Source organism: Patagioenas fasciata, chromosome 6, assembly GCF_037038585.1.
Source record: "Patagioenas fasciata isolate bPatFas1 chromosome 6, bPatFas1.hap1, whole genome shotgun sequence".
Lineage (NCBI taxonomy): Eukaryota > Metazoa > Chordata > Aves > Columbiformes > Columbidae > Patagioenas > Patagioenas fasciata.
In genome coordinates this window covers 8,843,354-8,861,076 of record NC_092525.1, presented here as the reverse complement: position 1 = coordinate 8,861,076, position 17,723 = coordinate 8,843,354, and the positions used below count along the sequence as shown (strand labels likewise).

At 40.8% G+C, this 17,723-nt stretch overlaps 1 protein-coding gene across 1 annotated transcript in view; it reads right to left on the bottom strand.

Annotated features, from left to right (window-relative positions):
• The window catches only part of BEND5 (BEN domain containing 5), an 876,445-nt gene that overhangs the window by 137,851 nt on the left and 720,871 nt on the right, over positions 1-17,723 (bottom strand). The window contains exon 9 of the mRNA XM_065842086.2: positions 12,665-12,776. Coding sequence (XP_065698158.2) covers positions 12,665-12,776 — 112 coding nt within the window. The remainder of the gene's footprint in view (positions 1-12,664; positions 12,777-17,723) is intronic.

Below are 17,723 nucleotides of genomic sequence, written 5' to 3'. Positions count from 1 at the left end.
AAGACACCGAAAAACCCGCATCAAATTCCACGTATCAACACATAAAAAGGGTAAACCAGACCAAAATGTCACGATGGAGGAGGGAGCAAAGCTGTACATGCTTTACCAACTTTGCATGCAAATTATTTTGCAGAGCTCCCTTTTCAGCAATAAGTGCATCGTTCACTTCTCCTCCCTGCTGCAAATGCTCCGTGGTGTGCGTTCATCTTAACTCTGATTTTACTGTTTATGCTCAGGCAACCCTTTGTTTCTCCCAGATGCACATTTATGTGAACCAAGGCTTTTCAGTCCTCATAATGTGATCCTTCCTTTTTTTCTCACCATGTTTTAAGAAATAGTGCAATAATGATCCGCATTGTCTCTAAAGGAATCACCCTGGAACGTGAGCCACCCCAACAGAAATGAAGGAGGCGGCTCACAGGTTGGAGTAGCCCTGGCTTTCTGCACTTTCAGGTGGACTAATCGCAATAAAGGATGTTCAGATTCTGCAGCTCAGGCCATCTCAGTGACCTGGCTCAGTAATCCTGCTCTACATTGCAGTTTCCTATATATCAGTTCTCAGAAGGTAGATATACCGAATAGGAAAAAATCTAAAAATAAACCCCCACACGAAAAAAACAACCAAGCTTAACAACCTTACCAGCATAGGGGTGGACTTTTGAAGATATTTGGAAAAAAGATTTGATATTCCAGATGCTCTTGTGAGATAAATCCTCTAAGCTCTTTCAGATCAGTCATTCTCTCTAACAGCTAAGCCAGCAGAAGTTGGGGAAGCTCAGACTTTGATGGCCATTTAGGAAAACCATGATGGATGATATTTAGTTCTTTGTAAGTCAGACTAGATTATCACGGTGATTCCTGTCTGGTTTTAAAAACCTATTGATCTATTGGTGTCAGCGCTGCAGAAGACAGCAAGTGGGAGCTTTCAAAATACTTATAAGATGGGGACTATTGCTAACTTTGATGCTGTAAAATTGCAACATCATGATGTATCTCCTGACAAGAAGAAAATTAAACTTCTGCTAATTAATACATTAATTTTAATTAGATTTTTCACAAGACATATAGTAATCAGATTCTGAAAAGATGACTGAACACATCCATATAGGAAACAACAATCTATCATGTTAACTCTGACTTGAAACAGTTAAGCTACTAATATAGTTTTCTTGTCCGAGGAAGCTTTCCAGCAGTTTTGCATATAGCGGTGCTCTGGTTTGGGATAGTTTCTAAGCATATACTAGTGAAGGTCGTCAGCAGAAAAGCTTTAACAAGACTAGGAATTAAGTCTTGTTCCAGTGCGGCTTGAGCAACGCTATGCATAGGTCGCATACATCATAAAAACCAGCCGTGAAATATAAGGACTTGCAGCCATCCAGAGACTGATTAATGATTCAAATAAGCAATCTCTTTGCATAATAGCACTTAGGGAACATTATAGACACAGCCTCCATTCAACAGCTTAAACTGGGCTCTAGATCAAGAAAACATATGCAGAACTGCAGGGTTGCTGCCTGCAAAATCCAGCTAGTTATGCTGCTGACATTAAGCTATTTTTGATGTCTATGACTCTGAAATTGTGTTTTTTCAGGTTTAAGGAAAATAACTCTGGAAGCAGCTTTGCTTCATTATAATTCTCTGAGGATGAGCTTTCAAAAAGGCAAAGATCCTGGCAACTTGAAATCAGAAAGTAGATCTTTTATACTCTTCAAAAGAGCAACAGTATTATTCGTTCGGCGCTAGTCATCCACTCCGTAACCAAAGCCTATCTGCCTAAAATATCCCCATCGGATCCATTAGTTATTGTACCTTCCTTTAAGCTGCATTCTTCTCACAGGTTTCTGTTCTCAGGCCCAGGCTCCGGATCACACAGTAAAACAGCAGGAGATCAAAATAAGCAGTGGAGAATTCAATCTGCAGGATTGTCTGGGATGACTATTTTGGAATGAGATACGCCAGGAAATTACGGGACCTGGTCTATCCCTTCGTGTATTGTCAGTAAGACAATATAATGGCCTCCACAGAGAATAATTCAAGGGAAGTCATATAGTTCATAGGTTTTCCTCTTCCAAAGCAAAATTTTAATTTTAATTTTAATTCTCTGAATAGCTTTTGACAGATTACTTCTTGTTTCTCTATTTTTGATAATGCCCCAACTAATCTATTCCTCCTCAAGTATCTCTTCCAAGCTGAAGGGCCTATGCTATATAAACTTATGTCATACACAATTTCAAACTCCTTGTATCCTTTCTTTACCCTTCTCTAGAAAACCTTTATTCAGGTGTTTCTGAGAGAAGGTTGTCAGAATCGTACATTTTCCCAAGGTACGGGTAAACACAAGAAGTACCATAGCGATGCATCTGATACAGTCTTGGCCTTCTTGAGCACAGCTGGCCATCGGTAGCGTATTTTGAAAGCCGTCTCACAAGATTCTTTCCAAGTGGTATTATATTCCTAAGTGGCTCAAGACTTCTTATTGTCTGCTTCTTTGACTTGGCTTCTCTCTCCATCACAAAAATACACAAGGGTCTTTGCATTTACTCACACTGGACTTCATCTGCCTTTTTGTTACTCAGTATCATAAGAACTTTCTATAGTGCAACTTCAACTGCATCAAATAATCCTATACCATCAGAAAAATCCATTACTACTTTTTTTTTCTGTAAATAGTTTCTGAATATTTTTGATATTACAAAGAAATCTGCACATGCGACTTTCATCCAATGTGAAAACTCACTTGTAATTTGTCTTTAATCCTAAGGAAGGATTGGATGATATATCCAATGACAACTTGGATTCTTAATTTATTTAAAGTCATTTTGCTAGCAACTTTCCTAAAGCTTTTCAGAAATTCAAAATATGCACCAGGTAGTGGGGATTGCCTTTATCTTCATGTCTGTCAGTTCATCCAGAAAAAGGCTAAGAGATGTATGAGATACAAAATCCTCTTCCAAAATGATACGTACCATTAAGCCACTGTTATCCATGTTATCTGAGTTGTCCCTTATAAAGAGTGGCTCTAATTTGGGAATTCCCTCTGGGCTCCTCACAGTGAACACCAAAGCAAAGAATTCATTTAGCTTTTCTGAAAAGACCTTATTTTCCTTGAGCACTTCTTTTACATCTTGATCATCTATCAACCTTATAGACCTTCAGGCAGGCTTCTTGCTTCTGATGTGTTTGAAAAAGTTTGTATTATTAGTTTTTATGCCTTCAGCAAGTTATTCTTCAAAATTGTTTTTGTCCTCTATTACTATGTTTTTGCATTTAACTTGCCAGAGTGTGCGGGGTTTTTTTCCTTAGTTCACTAGGGCAGGACTTCAAGGGTGCCCTTTTAATGCTAACGACCTTCCTCAGTCTAATAATCCCCTTTGCTAACTTCTCATGTGACCTTTTCTAAAGTTGGGGGGGTTTCAAATAGGGGTATTATGCTTACTCTCTAATGGTAAAGCTGCGAAAAAGCATTTGTGCAATGGTGATTTAATAGAGCTGCCATGTCACCTGAAAGTGTTATTTTGTTCAGTTTTGCTCTTTTAGCTACTGCTTTTAGTTTTCTTTCCATTTTACATTGGTCCCCTTTCAGCAGAGTTTGCCGATCTAAGGACTTTTTGGCTTTTGTACTCCACCAGGAATGATAAATTCGAGCATGTTTATATTAATTATTACAGAATGATTCTTTGACAGTTACATCTTCAAGGAAGACTCAATCCCTGCTCAAGGATAAGTAACAAAATCCAGTCTTTTTTGGCCTCTCTGATGTCTTGCTTAAAGACAACATAATTTATAAAGTGTACAAATGCAGTTTCCACATCACATTTGATCATGACACTTTATCAGTCCCCATCATTACATTCTTTGAGTCCTCATTGCTTCTTCGGTCAGCCTGAGCATGCCATTATAAAGATGCTTACTGTTATGATCCCATTTTGGCACGAAATTTTAATGCATAGAGATTGTGAAGTTGTTCAGTACTTGTTGATATGATTCCACCACCCCTCTTCTTTTTCTCTTCCCTTATTTTGCTTCTGAGCTTTCTTTTAATGATAATGTCACTCCTCTGCTGGCTTGGCTTTCTGTGCTGTTCGTGACTAATTTTACACTGCTATTCCAGCGTTCACTGATTGAGATGCTATTATGTCAATATCCTAATTTAAAATCAGCATTTCACTTTACCCATCTTCATTACATACATTGGGCTAATTGTCCACTGGCTGGGTAAGCCTCTATTACAGTTCTCTTGCACCAGTGGAACAGCACGAACAGACACAGTTAGGTCAAACACTTGGCCAGCTGTCTGTAAACCATTTTTTGAATACTAAGAGCTCTTTTGTATTAAATAAAAAAGCCCTGGCAGTGACTTTGCCTCCGAGTCTTAAAAGGCAAATGCAATCCCAGGCAGAAAATTGAGCTACATGAACAAAGGGCATGTTCCCAATGCTGTCTGAAACAGGAGAAATAAAATGGCTGGGGTCATGGCAGGCGTTTCCAGTTGCTTCCTGCGAGAAGCCCCATCTCTAAGCAGCTCTGGCAGAGGCAGCTGGCATTGCCTGCTCTGTCGCGCAGGAGCTCAGTCTCCTCGGCGCTCATCAGTTCAAGTTCAGCCACTGACTGACGCACACTTGTGGGTGACCTTGACTCTGACCCAGTTCAGAGAAGCACTTGGGGGAGGAACAGACACAAAGGGAGAATTTTCCATAAGTGGGTAAAAAAAGAAATATATATATATCTCGATATATCTATATCTCAAACCCTGCGTCTCACTGAAAAACAGAGAAGGGGATGAGAAGCAGGAAACCTGAATTACTGAGGAGGAGCTTGAACATGTCTCCCAGACTGAGGGAAACTCTCAGCACAGCACTGAATATGTCAGCCGCTCCCTGATTAATGCTACTTGATATTAAAAAACAAACACACACACACACCCGCCTCTCTCCCCAACGCAGATACTAAAAGACGAACTTGATAACATCAAAGCAGAAAGAAGACGCGAAAGAGGGAGAAAATAATCCATACTGAACTTCTGTACGCTCAGACCAAGGGAAAAAAATGTGTGTTTTATATGAAGAGAGTATTTTCCCCCATTGACAAGGGGTAAAGTCTTTGAAGACACAGCTCTGATTCATCAGCAGGGTGCTGGCAGATGCCCCCAGAAAAATAGAGAACTTGGCTGCAGATCTTCAAAATATATTTTAGGAGACACTTTTTATTCAGAGGGATATTTGAGCTGTGTTCAGCCCCCCAGGCATGTCCCGGGAAAATACAACCACGTTTTGATGGTAGAGAGGATACTAAAGCTTTGACGGATAATACCGCGATCCAAGGTAAAAGCGAGGAGTTTGACAAAGGGCCCTAAAGAACCGTGGAAAGAGACAGAGCTGTTGAGCTGAAACTAAGAAAGCAACAAGGCAAGTTCCATGTAATGGCAATAAAACACCTGGAAGAAAAGATGAGGGGTACAGTAGATCACCGCAAAGTGGAGGTCATAACTAACGTGTCTGCCCCAAACAAGAAACAGTAGTACAAAGATTGCTCTGAATGGCGAACTACAGAAGAAAAACCCAAATATGTCCGGTTTAGACGCTTAGAGCAGCAACCTGGAAATGCTACTGCACAGATACCCAAGTCACAGGCTGCACATATTAATACATTTGAGAAACGGAAAGAGTTAACTAAATGAGTACTTCTCTAGATATATGATGGTGAATGTCATACTAATTTGTCTACAGTGCTTCAAACAGGTGTTTGAGCATAATGGAGAACAGCAGTTTAAGAGCAAATGAAAAATGACGATCATTGCATTGCAACAAAGGAGATTTTAGCTTTAGCCTCTGGGATTAAAATGTTGCATTCTTCTTCGGGAGATGAATTTTAGCTGAAACCGTTCCTCTTCTACATACAAATGTTACTATATGAGGATAGCAAAAAAACCCAAGCAACCAACAGAATCCCACCCTGTGTCAGAGGTTACCACTATGGTAATACAATGAGCATACTGAGTACAAACAGAGTGAAATTCGGTAGCTGTAGCCACATTCCCTGGAGAGCCTAGCGTATTTGACAAAAGTATAGTGGAGCATGGTTGAGAGCTAGATTATGAACATGTCAGCGTGATCGAAACAAAAACCAATGGAAAAGTCTATCTAATTCAGATGAAACTTGGCTTGTAAGTCCCAGAGCCTTTGCAAAACAATAGGCTATTAGCAGGGGGCAGCCTGAACAGCACCCCCCTTCCCTGACTATCACTGCACCCAGTCCACAGCTCCAGGTGGGACTTCATCTCATGGTGTCAACGATTCCTGAGATGTTAACAGAGAAATCATACATATTCACTTTTATATATACATTTATATATATATATATATGAAGACATACATCTAGGAATTTCACATGTTGAAAACAAAGAGAAAGAGCAAAGATCATAGATGAACGGAAGATGGGAAGGGAATCTGTAATGTAAGTTGATTTGACTGCTTCGAAAAGGAATTAACTCTATCTAAACCTTTCTCAATAAATACCTGTCATAAGTTCCTCCAGTGGTAAAGATTCATCATCTCCTCTAATTATTCTACTGCCAAACTAGCTCTGCTAATAGCAAGTTTTTTATAATACTGTGTGTGTTTAAAGTACTGTGGGAAGGAAGATGCTAAGATCAGAAGCTGTTTTAATGAGCAGAAATACAGAACATATTAGTAGATCAAGAAAGAATGTTTACTCCAGAACAAAGTGTTCGCAGATTTGTTGAAACTGAGTGAAAGAAACTGAGGAATTCTTCTCAGCTGTTACCCCCACTCTCACGAGATTGCTTATCAGAAAATATCACAGCTAACAAACTGATCAAGCATATCACATCTATTTCTGTCAGCGGAGTCCCAACGTGTTCATATTTAACAATAGGAATAGTTTAATGGGAATACTTTTTAACAGCATATATGAAGTATAAAGTTAGCTAGGGCATCAGTAACTCTTATTATGCCAGCTCAACAATAAGGTGGAAAATAGACACAAACCCCAAGTACCTACTAGTAAACGCTACAGAATTAGACACTATCTGTACATCTCATTGCTATATCACGCCCTAGCACCAGTGAAGCAAAGGTTGCCCTTACTACCATTTTGTTCGACAGAGAACTGAAATAGGAATGATATTTTCAATACCAAAAAGTTATACTTCAATCAATAGGGACTTGCAAGATAAAAGTGGTACAGGGCATTTCTACAATGTCAATGAACTAACACAAAAACAAACGTTACCACAGAAAGCAGCCACAGGCTTATCCTATTTGAACATACTCTGCATAAGAAGAGGTAATAGATCTTAATTTCAGGAGGAGAGAAATAAAAGGTAGCATGTTGGACTTTTTGCCTGAGAAGGACTTGGAATAACATGCACTATATTAGGTTGAGAATTATTGGCAAAAGTAATGCCTGATGATAGCTGCTTGAATGCCTGAGTGAAAACCATCAGGTACAAATGACAACCAGGATATCTGAGGGACTATTTGAACATCACCTCCTAGTAGGCTGTTAAAATTCAATATTGTGTTAACAATGATTCTTCATTGCTATTGTGTTGTTTAGCTGGGGAAGGAAGTCTAAGAGCTCTGCTAACAACAAAATGGAGCCAGGTAGTGTGTTGTGCTACAGATCTCATTACCCTATCTTAATCTGTTATGACTCCATATACCAGATGATGCAGGCTTTGGCTGATTCGTTTGGCTCCAAGTGATTTGAGCAATACCAAACTCCAACCCATAGCCTTTCCAAACATTTATTAACATCCAAACTGGCTTCAGCTGGACTGAGAATCAGCTTATAATTTTCCAGTGGAACATATTCCACTTTGCTGCTCCAATTTATAAGAGGAGCAGGGGAAATGATGAGGAGAAATGAAGACTTTTTGAGCAGAAAACAATTGCTTCCAGTCATTCAAATGTTAGATTAGATAATGCAACTTGTGGGCTTATAGTATAAGAAGCCTAAGTGTACAATTTTGATGCAAAATCCTTGCAAAATCTGTTGTTATACTTTGTCAGCTATTCAGCATCACATTGATGATAATACTAATAACATCATTTCACAAGATGAGTGGAAGAAGAGCTTTTAAGATTGACATAATTTGCAGAACTGACAAAAATAAGACAATAAGATTTGTGTCATGCTCCAGCAAAGTATGTGTGTCCCGGAGACCAGCTGCACCTTTCTCAGTGTGGAGCTGGTGAATACTGTTTAACATAGGAATCATTTGCCTGTAGGACTCCAGTTTCAGTGACAACCGGAGGTGGAAAACAGGCAGAATAGAAGAAAGATGGATGCAAGAAGACAAAGTTCAGTGTTGCAATGGGTGCCTGGGAGCACTCCATACCATCTCTGCATTGTCATTTGAGCGAGGCAAATCACTTGAAACATTCTTCCCAAGCAGTCACTGCCTATTCCTTGTCTTCTAGGTTCTAAGAACTCCAAATAAAAGAAACAGTCTATCCCAATCTTTCTTGGAGAAGAAAGGGGTAGAAATGAGACAGTAACTTATCAAGCCTCGGTGAATGACATGAAACAAATCTTATGCCAAGTACCTTAAATTATCTATCATCTCAAATGAGTAGGAACTTCTGGTCATAACTGTCTCTGCCTCTGTTTCCTGTGCATACAAGGATAACGTATTTGTGTCTCACAGGGGTCCCCACCAAAATAATTAACGCTTCTGAAACGCTCCCAGGGTACGGCAGTGAGCAAAACAAAAAAGCCCATGAGGAGATTAACGATTCTCTCCTCAGAGCAGGATCTGAATAGCACACAGTAAATACAGGACAGGGCTGCACAATGAACTCTGAAGCTAAAACAAAACACTGAATAGCTGCTTATTATGTGGAAGTTTTCCATTTGGAGAACGCAGTGAGGCAGGGGTCTAGCTGAGAGAATAACATGAGGCCCTATGATTAAAGACCATATCACAATGCACATACTCAAGGGGACTGAGCTGACACTGAACTCACTACCTGAGTTCACTCATTAAGTTTGTTTTGAAGAGTACATTGGCTTGTTGAGAAAAGTGCTGGATGGCCACAGGAAACCTGACCAACAATCAAACAGTTGTACTGCTCTCCCTGTCTCTGAGGCTTCATGTTATCCCAGAGATAAGGACTGCTTGGTCTCCATAGACTGTCCGTATTCTGAGCTTGCCAGTGCTAAACACTCGATTCCCAATCCAAAACATTTAAACACCTGCTTAACCACAGGCACACGGAGGACACTGCTGAATTCAGGTTGTCCATGTTATAAATCTAGCTGTGCATATATGCTTTATTGGTTTCCTTACCTAGGCATAGACATTGGTTCTCTAAACAGCTCTCTGTGCCCTTGCAGAACTCCCTGACCCCACAGCTCAGCTGTTGGAATGGCCCATATGAACATTCTTTGATGTACTTCAGACAAAAGTCAGCTTAGTTGGCTTGAACAAGGCATTTATGTTCTGAGTTCATTCTGCTAATCCGCTCCAGCATAGACAGGGGAACCATCTACACATATCAACTGGTGGAGAGGTACAAGACAGGATGTGTGGCATACAGGCAAGGAAAGGTGCTCAAGACCAGAAACATCTCCAGCCAAGACCAGAAACATCTCCAGCCAAGACCAGAAACATCTCCAGCCAAGACCACACAATCTAGAAGGACAAGTCTGTCACTTCGGTCTCACCTGCAAGACTGACACTGCTTGAAATGGGAGAGAATATCCTCTCACCTCCCATAGGCCAATCCAAGGACAGTGATTAACCATCAGGAGTGACTATTTCAAAATCAGTGACATGGAAATCAAGCTCTTCCTATCATTTTATGATTTCTTGACCCATCCACTCCTTCCTGAAGATGATATGGTCATTACGGAATTTGGTACACTTTAAAAGTAAAATAAGCACACTTTGTAAACCCCATAAGAACAGAGAGCCACAGGTGCCTGGCTTTATTCATATACAGTAACTCCAGTAAACACTTTGCCTTGGAGCGCTCGGTGCTGGAATGGCTGTAGCTGCAGCGCTGTGTGTGCACCTCATACCCACTTCACTTATTCCTGTGTCAGTCATCCTCCCCCCTCCAGAATGAACTTTCTTCAAAGGAAACAGCTTATCTTCCACACCGCAGCAGCAGAAGAAAAATCATCCTATACAGCAATATTTAAAATGTGGTTTTATGCTCTTATGGCAGCTAATTTTCCTTAAATGATTTAAGGGAATGAATACGTCTAAAAGGCCTGCACTGAGCCATTTGTACTGGCAACATGAAGCTGAACTTCCTCTGCCTTAAACAATCCAGTCTCTCGAGGGCAGCTCCTCATGGCAGATCTTGTCTACAATGAGAGGGATGAAGGTTATTTTTTATCTCATTACTTTTCAGGGAACTTTGCTTTGCATTTTATTTAACTTCATTCCATATTCCCCAGCGTGAGGAGAGGGTGGCAGGACACACATATTGAAATGCATAATCCCTGATCTGTCAGAGTTTAACAACAGCCCTCCTGCAACTGGTTCACCCACACATGCACCCAACCACCTATGGTGTGTTACTCATCCAAAAGCAACACTCTGCACCTGGACATCAGTTAAAGCCTTTAGCAGCCCAAAGTGACTCAAAGCTCCAAGGCAGCCGGAATGTTTTCCCCTTGTGCACCACACCTTGGATATGGTCTGTTCGTATGAGTGTTACTAGGATCAGAGGCACTAAGGATCTGTTATAGCCTGAAAAAAAGCCAATAATCCCTTCTACTGCACTGTATTGCTGAGGGTCTCCAAAACCATCAGGAATGCTGGTGCTGGTTAGGGGATGATACAACCAGACAAAACGTTTTTTGGTGAGTAGCTCATTCTGGGAAATGAAACTAAAGAGCCACCTGAACAATGCTGGTAGTTTAATTAAAAAAAAAAAAAAATCCTAAACAGTATTAAAAAAAATAAAACTAACGCTGAAAATGAAATATTACACTATTTTTGAAATGGTCCTTTTTCTTTCCCCCAGAAGGAAATGAACTGTTAGTGGTCAATCTCAGGCTGATCCCTGGGAGGAGTGGGAGACAGAGAGATGGAGGCAAAAAAGATCTCCATTTCAGACCAACTCTGACCCAACATTTCTTTTCATTTTTCATTTAACCACCACCATAAGTAAATTCATTCTTCACACACAGGGCAGCTGGAAACTACCAGCGTTTTCAAATCTTCCCAGGAACAGAACAAAGCTGAAAAGAAAATGTTTTCTCTCTTTTTTTCCCTCCCCAATAATGGCTTTATTTGACTGACAGTGACTTTTAATAGTGCCAGGATGTGCTGCAGTACCTGCTGGAAGCATTTCCCTACACCCAACCTCCTTGTAAAGTTTAAGAACCTCTTCATCCTTGGAAAAAGCCCTTTCTTCTCAGACCAAGCAGCCTGCATGCTCCCTCCATCATCTATAAAGGAAATTACCTTGCGATTTGGGGTAGGAAACAGAGGAAAGGTCAGGCTGGCTGTAAAGCCCCTGTCTTTACTTTCCATCATCATCATCCTCACTCTAATACAACAAGGCTTAGGAGTCTTGGTCACAGGCACAACGATAGGTGCTTGACAAACAGAATAGAAAGAAAAATTCTGTGCCAAACAATTAGAAGTCTAAGAAAATCTTTTCTATGCAGTTGGATTCTCTTTATGAACCTATCTACCTCGTACCTAAACCCCCTTCTGTACAGGTAATACTACTACATGGAAGACAAAAAGTTGAATTCAGATGTACTCAGAAAAGCAGTAGTTAAATTAAAGGAGCTCTTATTCTATAGATGATGTAGGTAGGAGTAAGAAACCTCTTTCTTTATTAGCAAGGCAAACCAGATCCTTTTTCAGACCAGCAGAAAAAAAACAAACACCAAAAAACCCCACCACACACATTGGCAAAACTTCAGGGAATTAAAGATCCGAATGCCATCTCCACAATGGGAAGCAAAAATAAAGGACAAATACCAGCAATTCCATACAGAAAAAAAAAAAAAAAAAAAAGAAATAATCTATTAAATCTTATTTTTTTGGCAGTGGTTTTTTCCAAGCCATCTCCACCTTTGTTCAGCAGCTTTTCTTAGGTGCCATGTTCAATAATCCGCCTGCGCTGTGATGTCAACCATTCAGTATCTGTCTGCCTGCCTCCCACTCCTCCATATTCTCTGCAATCCATCTCCTCCGACTAGCTAAGATTTCACCTTCAAGAACACCTCTGCTTCTCTGAGCGAGCACGAGTGTGTGCCTGTCTGTTTATATAATATTTGCAAATATTATCCCCCTCCTGCTTTGCACGCTACATGGCAACCCCTGCCGAAGCTCTGGATTAAATATCAGTGCCATTCAGTAATTCGATTTGGGGGGCCTGCTGTTTTGAATCCAGCTCAGGACATCACGAGAGCAGCTCAATTGAATTTTGGCCCTGCTTTCAGAATTATTCCATATTTAATCTGAGCTGAACTTCATTTCACTTGCTCTCTCCACTCCGATGCCTCCTGCGACAAAGGACACGAGCGCTCCCTGATCTGACGCAGCGCGGGTGGTGTGTACTTCTCTTTTATTTCGGTTTGCCACCGGATTAAACTAAGACAGAGTTACTGGCATCTGGCACAAGCCTTCAGCAGGAGCGTTGTTCTGTCACCACGTCTCCCCACTCACCGGGTTGTTGTACATCTCGATGATGAGCTGCTTCACTCCGTGCAGTGTGGGATGAGCCCAAGGAGATGGATTTGCCCAGTGCCGGTTTAAATCAAACCCCATCAGGGAGCACCTGCACACACACAAAAAACAACACATAAATGACATATGTGGGCTATAGCCTCTTCTAGCTTCAGCTGCAAAATCGCGCTGTATTCTGCAGCTTATGTATTTAAACAAGTTATTCTCGTGGAAAAAAACAAAAGCAAATGCTTCTCCAAGGACGAGGAAAGCCTGCAGCAAAGACCACTTTCAGAAATAACGTGAACAGCAGAGTATTGACTGAAACATCTTTGATCATTCAGCCTTCTTCCCCTCTACAACACAGTCGCTGACTCCATCCTTTGCCGTTTGCCAGCTTGCTGTGCTGGCACTGAAGAGCCCGCTTGGCCCTCGAGGTTCCCTTCTCCTCAGTGCTCTACTTGGGCTCTACAGCTGTGAGGATGATTCATAAACTGCATCACCAGGCCTTTACTTTGCCCTCACTCAAGCCTTGACTCAGCAAAGCCATTAAGAACACTGAAATCAATGACCATTAAGTATATGCTTAAGGGATTTAAAGTATGAATGTAATTGTTCCACTCACACAGGGCTCAGTCTCTTACTCTCCTGCAATTACCCACACGAAAGTCAGCCAAGACGACACTAAGTTAAAATGCCTATTGGCCATCAAACCTTGTGGATATTGAAGCATGTTTGCCACCTTGGCTTCTCCTTCCTTCCCTGACTCGTATGTCCCTCAGTATATTGTCCTAATTATGCTGCTCCCAGCCCCACGGAGTGATATCCCATTCTTTGTGAAGTCCCATTGAAACTCAATGGGCTGTAGGCAGTGTGAACAGAGAAGAAATTAAAGAACTGGAAGTGGCACAAATAGGAGGGAGATATCAAGTCCCTTGACTACCACAGAAATCACCTGGACAATCTATGGCCACTGATGGAAGCAAGGAGAGAAGTCCCTTCTGTCACCTCAAGGTGAGCTTGAGACCATTTCAGCTTGGGTAGATCTTGCTCAGGAATTCTACAAAGACCACACAAATAATAAAAGCCCAGGCAAAGATGCAACTTCCTCTGTATTTAAAACAAACAAGCAAGTAAACCTCACTGCTAAGCCCTAGAGCTTCTTGAGGAAAGAAGAGCTTTCATTGATCCCTGCTCTATTATGAGAATGTCTGCTCAGCCTTCATCTTTTAAACACACCTATGCAAACAGTGAACATTTACTCCAGTAGTGCTGTCCTTTGGCAAAAATTCTAACAATCTGATGACTAAAACCCATAAGTTTAATGGACAAAAAGAAAATGCCTCACTTCTCCAACAACTAAAACAAATTATTGCATACATCAAAGCCAAATAAAAGCTAAGACAGAAAGGTGAAATGCTAGTAAAAGGGAGGGGATGAAACCAGAGGATTAAATTCATTTCCAAAAATGATAAATGAATTTTTTCCTATAAAACAAAAAATACGAAGTTAACAGGACATTTATCTGTAAAAAATCTTACGGGAAGGTGAGCAGAAGAAGAAACTGTGGTGATCCTCATGTGTCTTACTGTATTTTGGCACAGTTCCCAGCAAAACAATGCTGACTCTACAGGATAAATCTCTTAAGAGATCAGAACCTGAAATCATATCCCCTGCTCTGCTTAATGTGTCTCATTTACACGTTGGTTTAAGAATATTGAAAACTAATAACACTACAGAAAACAATTATGTTTTGATTCTAGTACGTTCATCTCCAAAGCACATTGAAGTGGCCAATCTACAGAGCACCAAAAGTATATTTTAAATTCAAACATGGATTGTCGATATTAAGTTTGGTGTTTGGGGCTTTTAAAATAACTTTATATTAGTCATCCCTGTAGGGAACAAAAGTTTCTGTAAGATACTAAGGCATTGCAATTTGCAATATTTGAATGAGTCACGAATATCTGGTTAGTGATGAATCTCATAGTTCATTCCAAGCAACAAGAACAGTTGAACATAGTTGTCTTTACTTGAGAAGACTTTATAAACAGAAGGAAGCAATGCTTGACAAACAAGTCATTCGTTTGGGAAGCTCCTCTGAGCTCTATTTAATAGGAAACCAATTTAATTTCCAAATTTTATTTAGCCGGTCTTTGATGTAGTATATCACATCTTTATCAATGTAACAACAATTAATTACATTTCTGATGTAGGCATTACTATTTCTTGCCACTCTAGGAACAGTGTATTTTTTTCCCCTTTTTAAAGTCTTCTTTTCTTTCCTTTTTGCCTAAAGACAAATTTGTATCTACCACATTCTCTCTTTATTCATCTGTTGCAAACTTCTGGGCTCTCTAAGGAAACATCAAGTTGTGTTCCTTGCTACTTCAGATTTGATTATTGACTCTATTACATGGAGAACTGTCTCCCAAAGCTCACGTATATCAGGACATGACCAAAACATACGGTAAGAGTCTCCCCCATGCCTATTACAGATCCTGCATTCATTATATTATCCTGCTCCCAGATGATGTGGTCTCCCTTGTGGCTAATACCTCCAATGCAAGAATGTGAGCAGGATAACTTAAAAAGCAGTGCAAGATGCAATTTTTAATTCCCCCTACCAATCTTAAATCAGCTCATTTCTAGTACACACTGCTTGCTGCTTCCATTGCTTAACTGTTTACCTACTGCTTCAAGCGCTGGGTTGGCAAAATAGAAATGTAAGTATATTCTGCAAACAAGAGCTCTACAGTGAGAAACAACCTTGCTCCAATATAATTTAGGGCCTTTCGATATCTGAGACCAGCCCCCTTACTTGTTCTGACAGTGCTGGCATCGGCTTCAGAATGGTTCCTCATGTCCCTGCAAGTGTTCCCCAGATTTAGAAAGGGCTTCCAAATCTGTCCTACACAGATTAGGTTTATTCTGTGCAGTAAATAGACTAAATGGGTTCTGTACAAAATTAACAAGGGAAAAAGCCCTAAATTAGGCCAAAGGACTGTTTAAGGATTATCTGTGAAAGGAGTTGATGGAGGAGAGCGAAAGAGGAGATATTGCAGACTCCAAGAGATGCAACAGATGACAAAAGCAGCTTCAAATTCGTGATGGTTGGAGCAGGTTAACATTTCCAGAGTAAGGGCACTGGAAAATACCCTGTTCCATGAGGTTTAATGGCCATACCCATGAATGCTTTACAAATGCGGCAATAATATTGACATGGAGCCAGATAAGAAAGATGTGCTGCCATGGACTCCCATAGGTTAGGAGAAAGTATAATGAGAAGTAGGTGAGCTTTCTATTACAAGCAAAGTAGCAAACTGCTACTTTTACCTGGTTATAGTCTTCACTCACACTGTGAAAACCTGGATTGTGTGTCACACAGTCATTGCCACCACAAAAAAAAATGACATGTATGTAATTTAAAATGCATAAGCTGTTAACAGTAGTTTGAATTTTGGATTATGCTCATTGGAGTTCATCAGATATACAGACCACATAGTATTTTTCTGTTTGTGATTGAATGTACATCAACATCAGGTTCTGTGACCATACTTGTTGAATTAGAATTTGCGTTTCACAAACGTTCTCCATCTTTTTCCTAACATTTCTGTTTTCTGTGAGTAGATAAATTTATTGCAGTGTTTGTAAATTTCTGTAAACAGAGCGCGAATTCAGTCAACGCAATCGAGTTTCAAATGGAAACGGAAACACGTTGCAGTATTCGTCCCTTCCCAGCCGGGAGGCAGCCAGATCTGAAGGGGTTACCAGCTCAACTCAGGAAAACCCAAGATGTTCAGAGCAGCCCTCTGCTTGCCGGTGGTGACCTGGACAGACCCTCCTGCCCGCTGGGGGCTTCACTCAGCACCGGTTTTAAGGGTTTCTTATGCAGCTGGTTTTGGCCCTTCCTACAGCTGAGGGAGGTTTAGTACCAAAACCTATGCTGGGTTTATTTTTAGGGCTGCTTCGTATTCTTTCAGGTTGCGCCTCTTCTTTCTTGAATCTCTAAGTTATAGAAACCTCCAGGAATTCTGCCTTCCTTTCACTTCTGTTCTCCTTCCCCTGTTCGTTTTCCCTACTACGCAAGTCTGTCACTAAAAGACCCATTTCCGCAAGCCAAGATACAGAGAATAATGGAGGAAAGGAGTTAAAGAAATCCTTTTTCATGGCGTATGATTTATTACAAAGAGAACTCTACACTCTTCTCTTCAGCTTTGTAAGGTTGTATTGGTTCATTGGATCAGTACCAGGTGAATCTCCAGATAATGCCACACACAAAGCCAAGGAGTTCAAATCCACAAATGGCAGGACCAACAGGGTTAGGATTTGAAATTGAAAAGGTAGTGGGGGAAGGGGTGCACTCAGTTTGGTGGTTTTTTCCTCAGGCTTATTGCAGTAAGAGCGGAGACAGAGGGTAATTGGTCTCTATTGTTGCACTTCTTGGAAGCAAGAGCTATAGCAAGAAACTGCTGGGAGACTGCAGCCTGCCATGTCATGCAGGAAAAGTAGGTGTGCAGTATGAGAGAGCGAACACAAGAGGAATGCACAGAACACTTGCTTCTTTTAATAAATATATCATTTTAAACCTGATATATTCACGACATTTTACAAACCAACTCCACACCTGCCGTCGAAGTCAGAGTCTTCATTAGTGTGCATTTCACCTTTGGGGTGCTTGGGCTTTGCGGTTTATGCATTTGCCTATTATTCATCAAAGAGGATTCATTCAAGCCCCCATGTTCCAAGGCAATTAGATAGCAAGACATCCTAACACTCCAGCTACAGAGAAACCCCCATCCCAAGTCTCTCTTCCCCTCCCCAGCTCTCCGCATTTTTAATTTAGAGCTCTGGAAACCTTCACAAAGGCTGTTTAACATAACCACTGCAGTGAGCTCCAGGCAGAACACGAGCGGCCATACAGAGCAGAACCGCATTAGCTCCCAGAGACCACATGGTGGAGTAGATGTTTACAGAATGAGCGCTGCATGGTGTACTGACATAATTTTAAATAGTACATGACGGTTAAAGATGTGTTTCTCCATTTTCTGTGTAAACA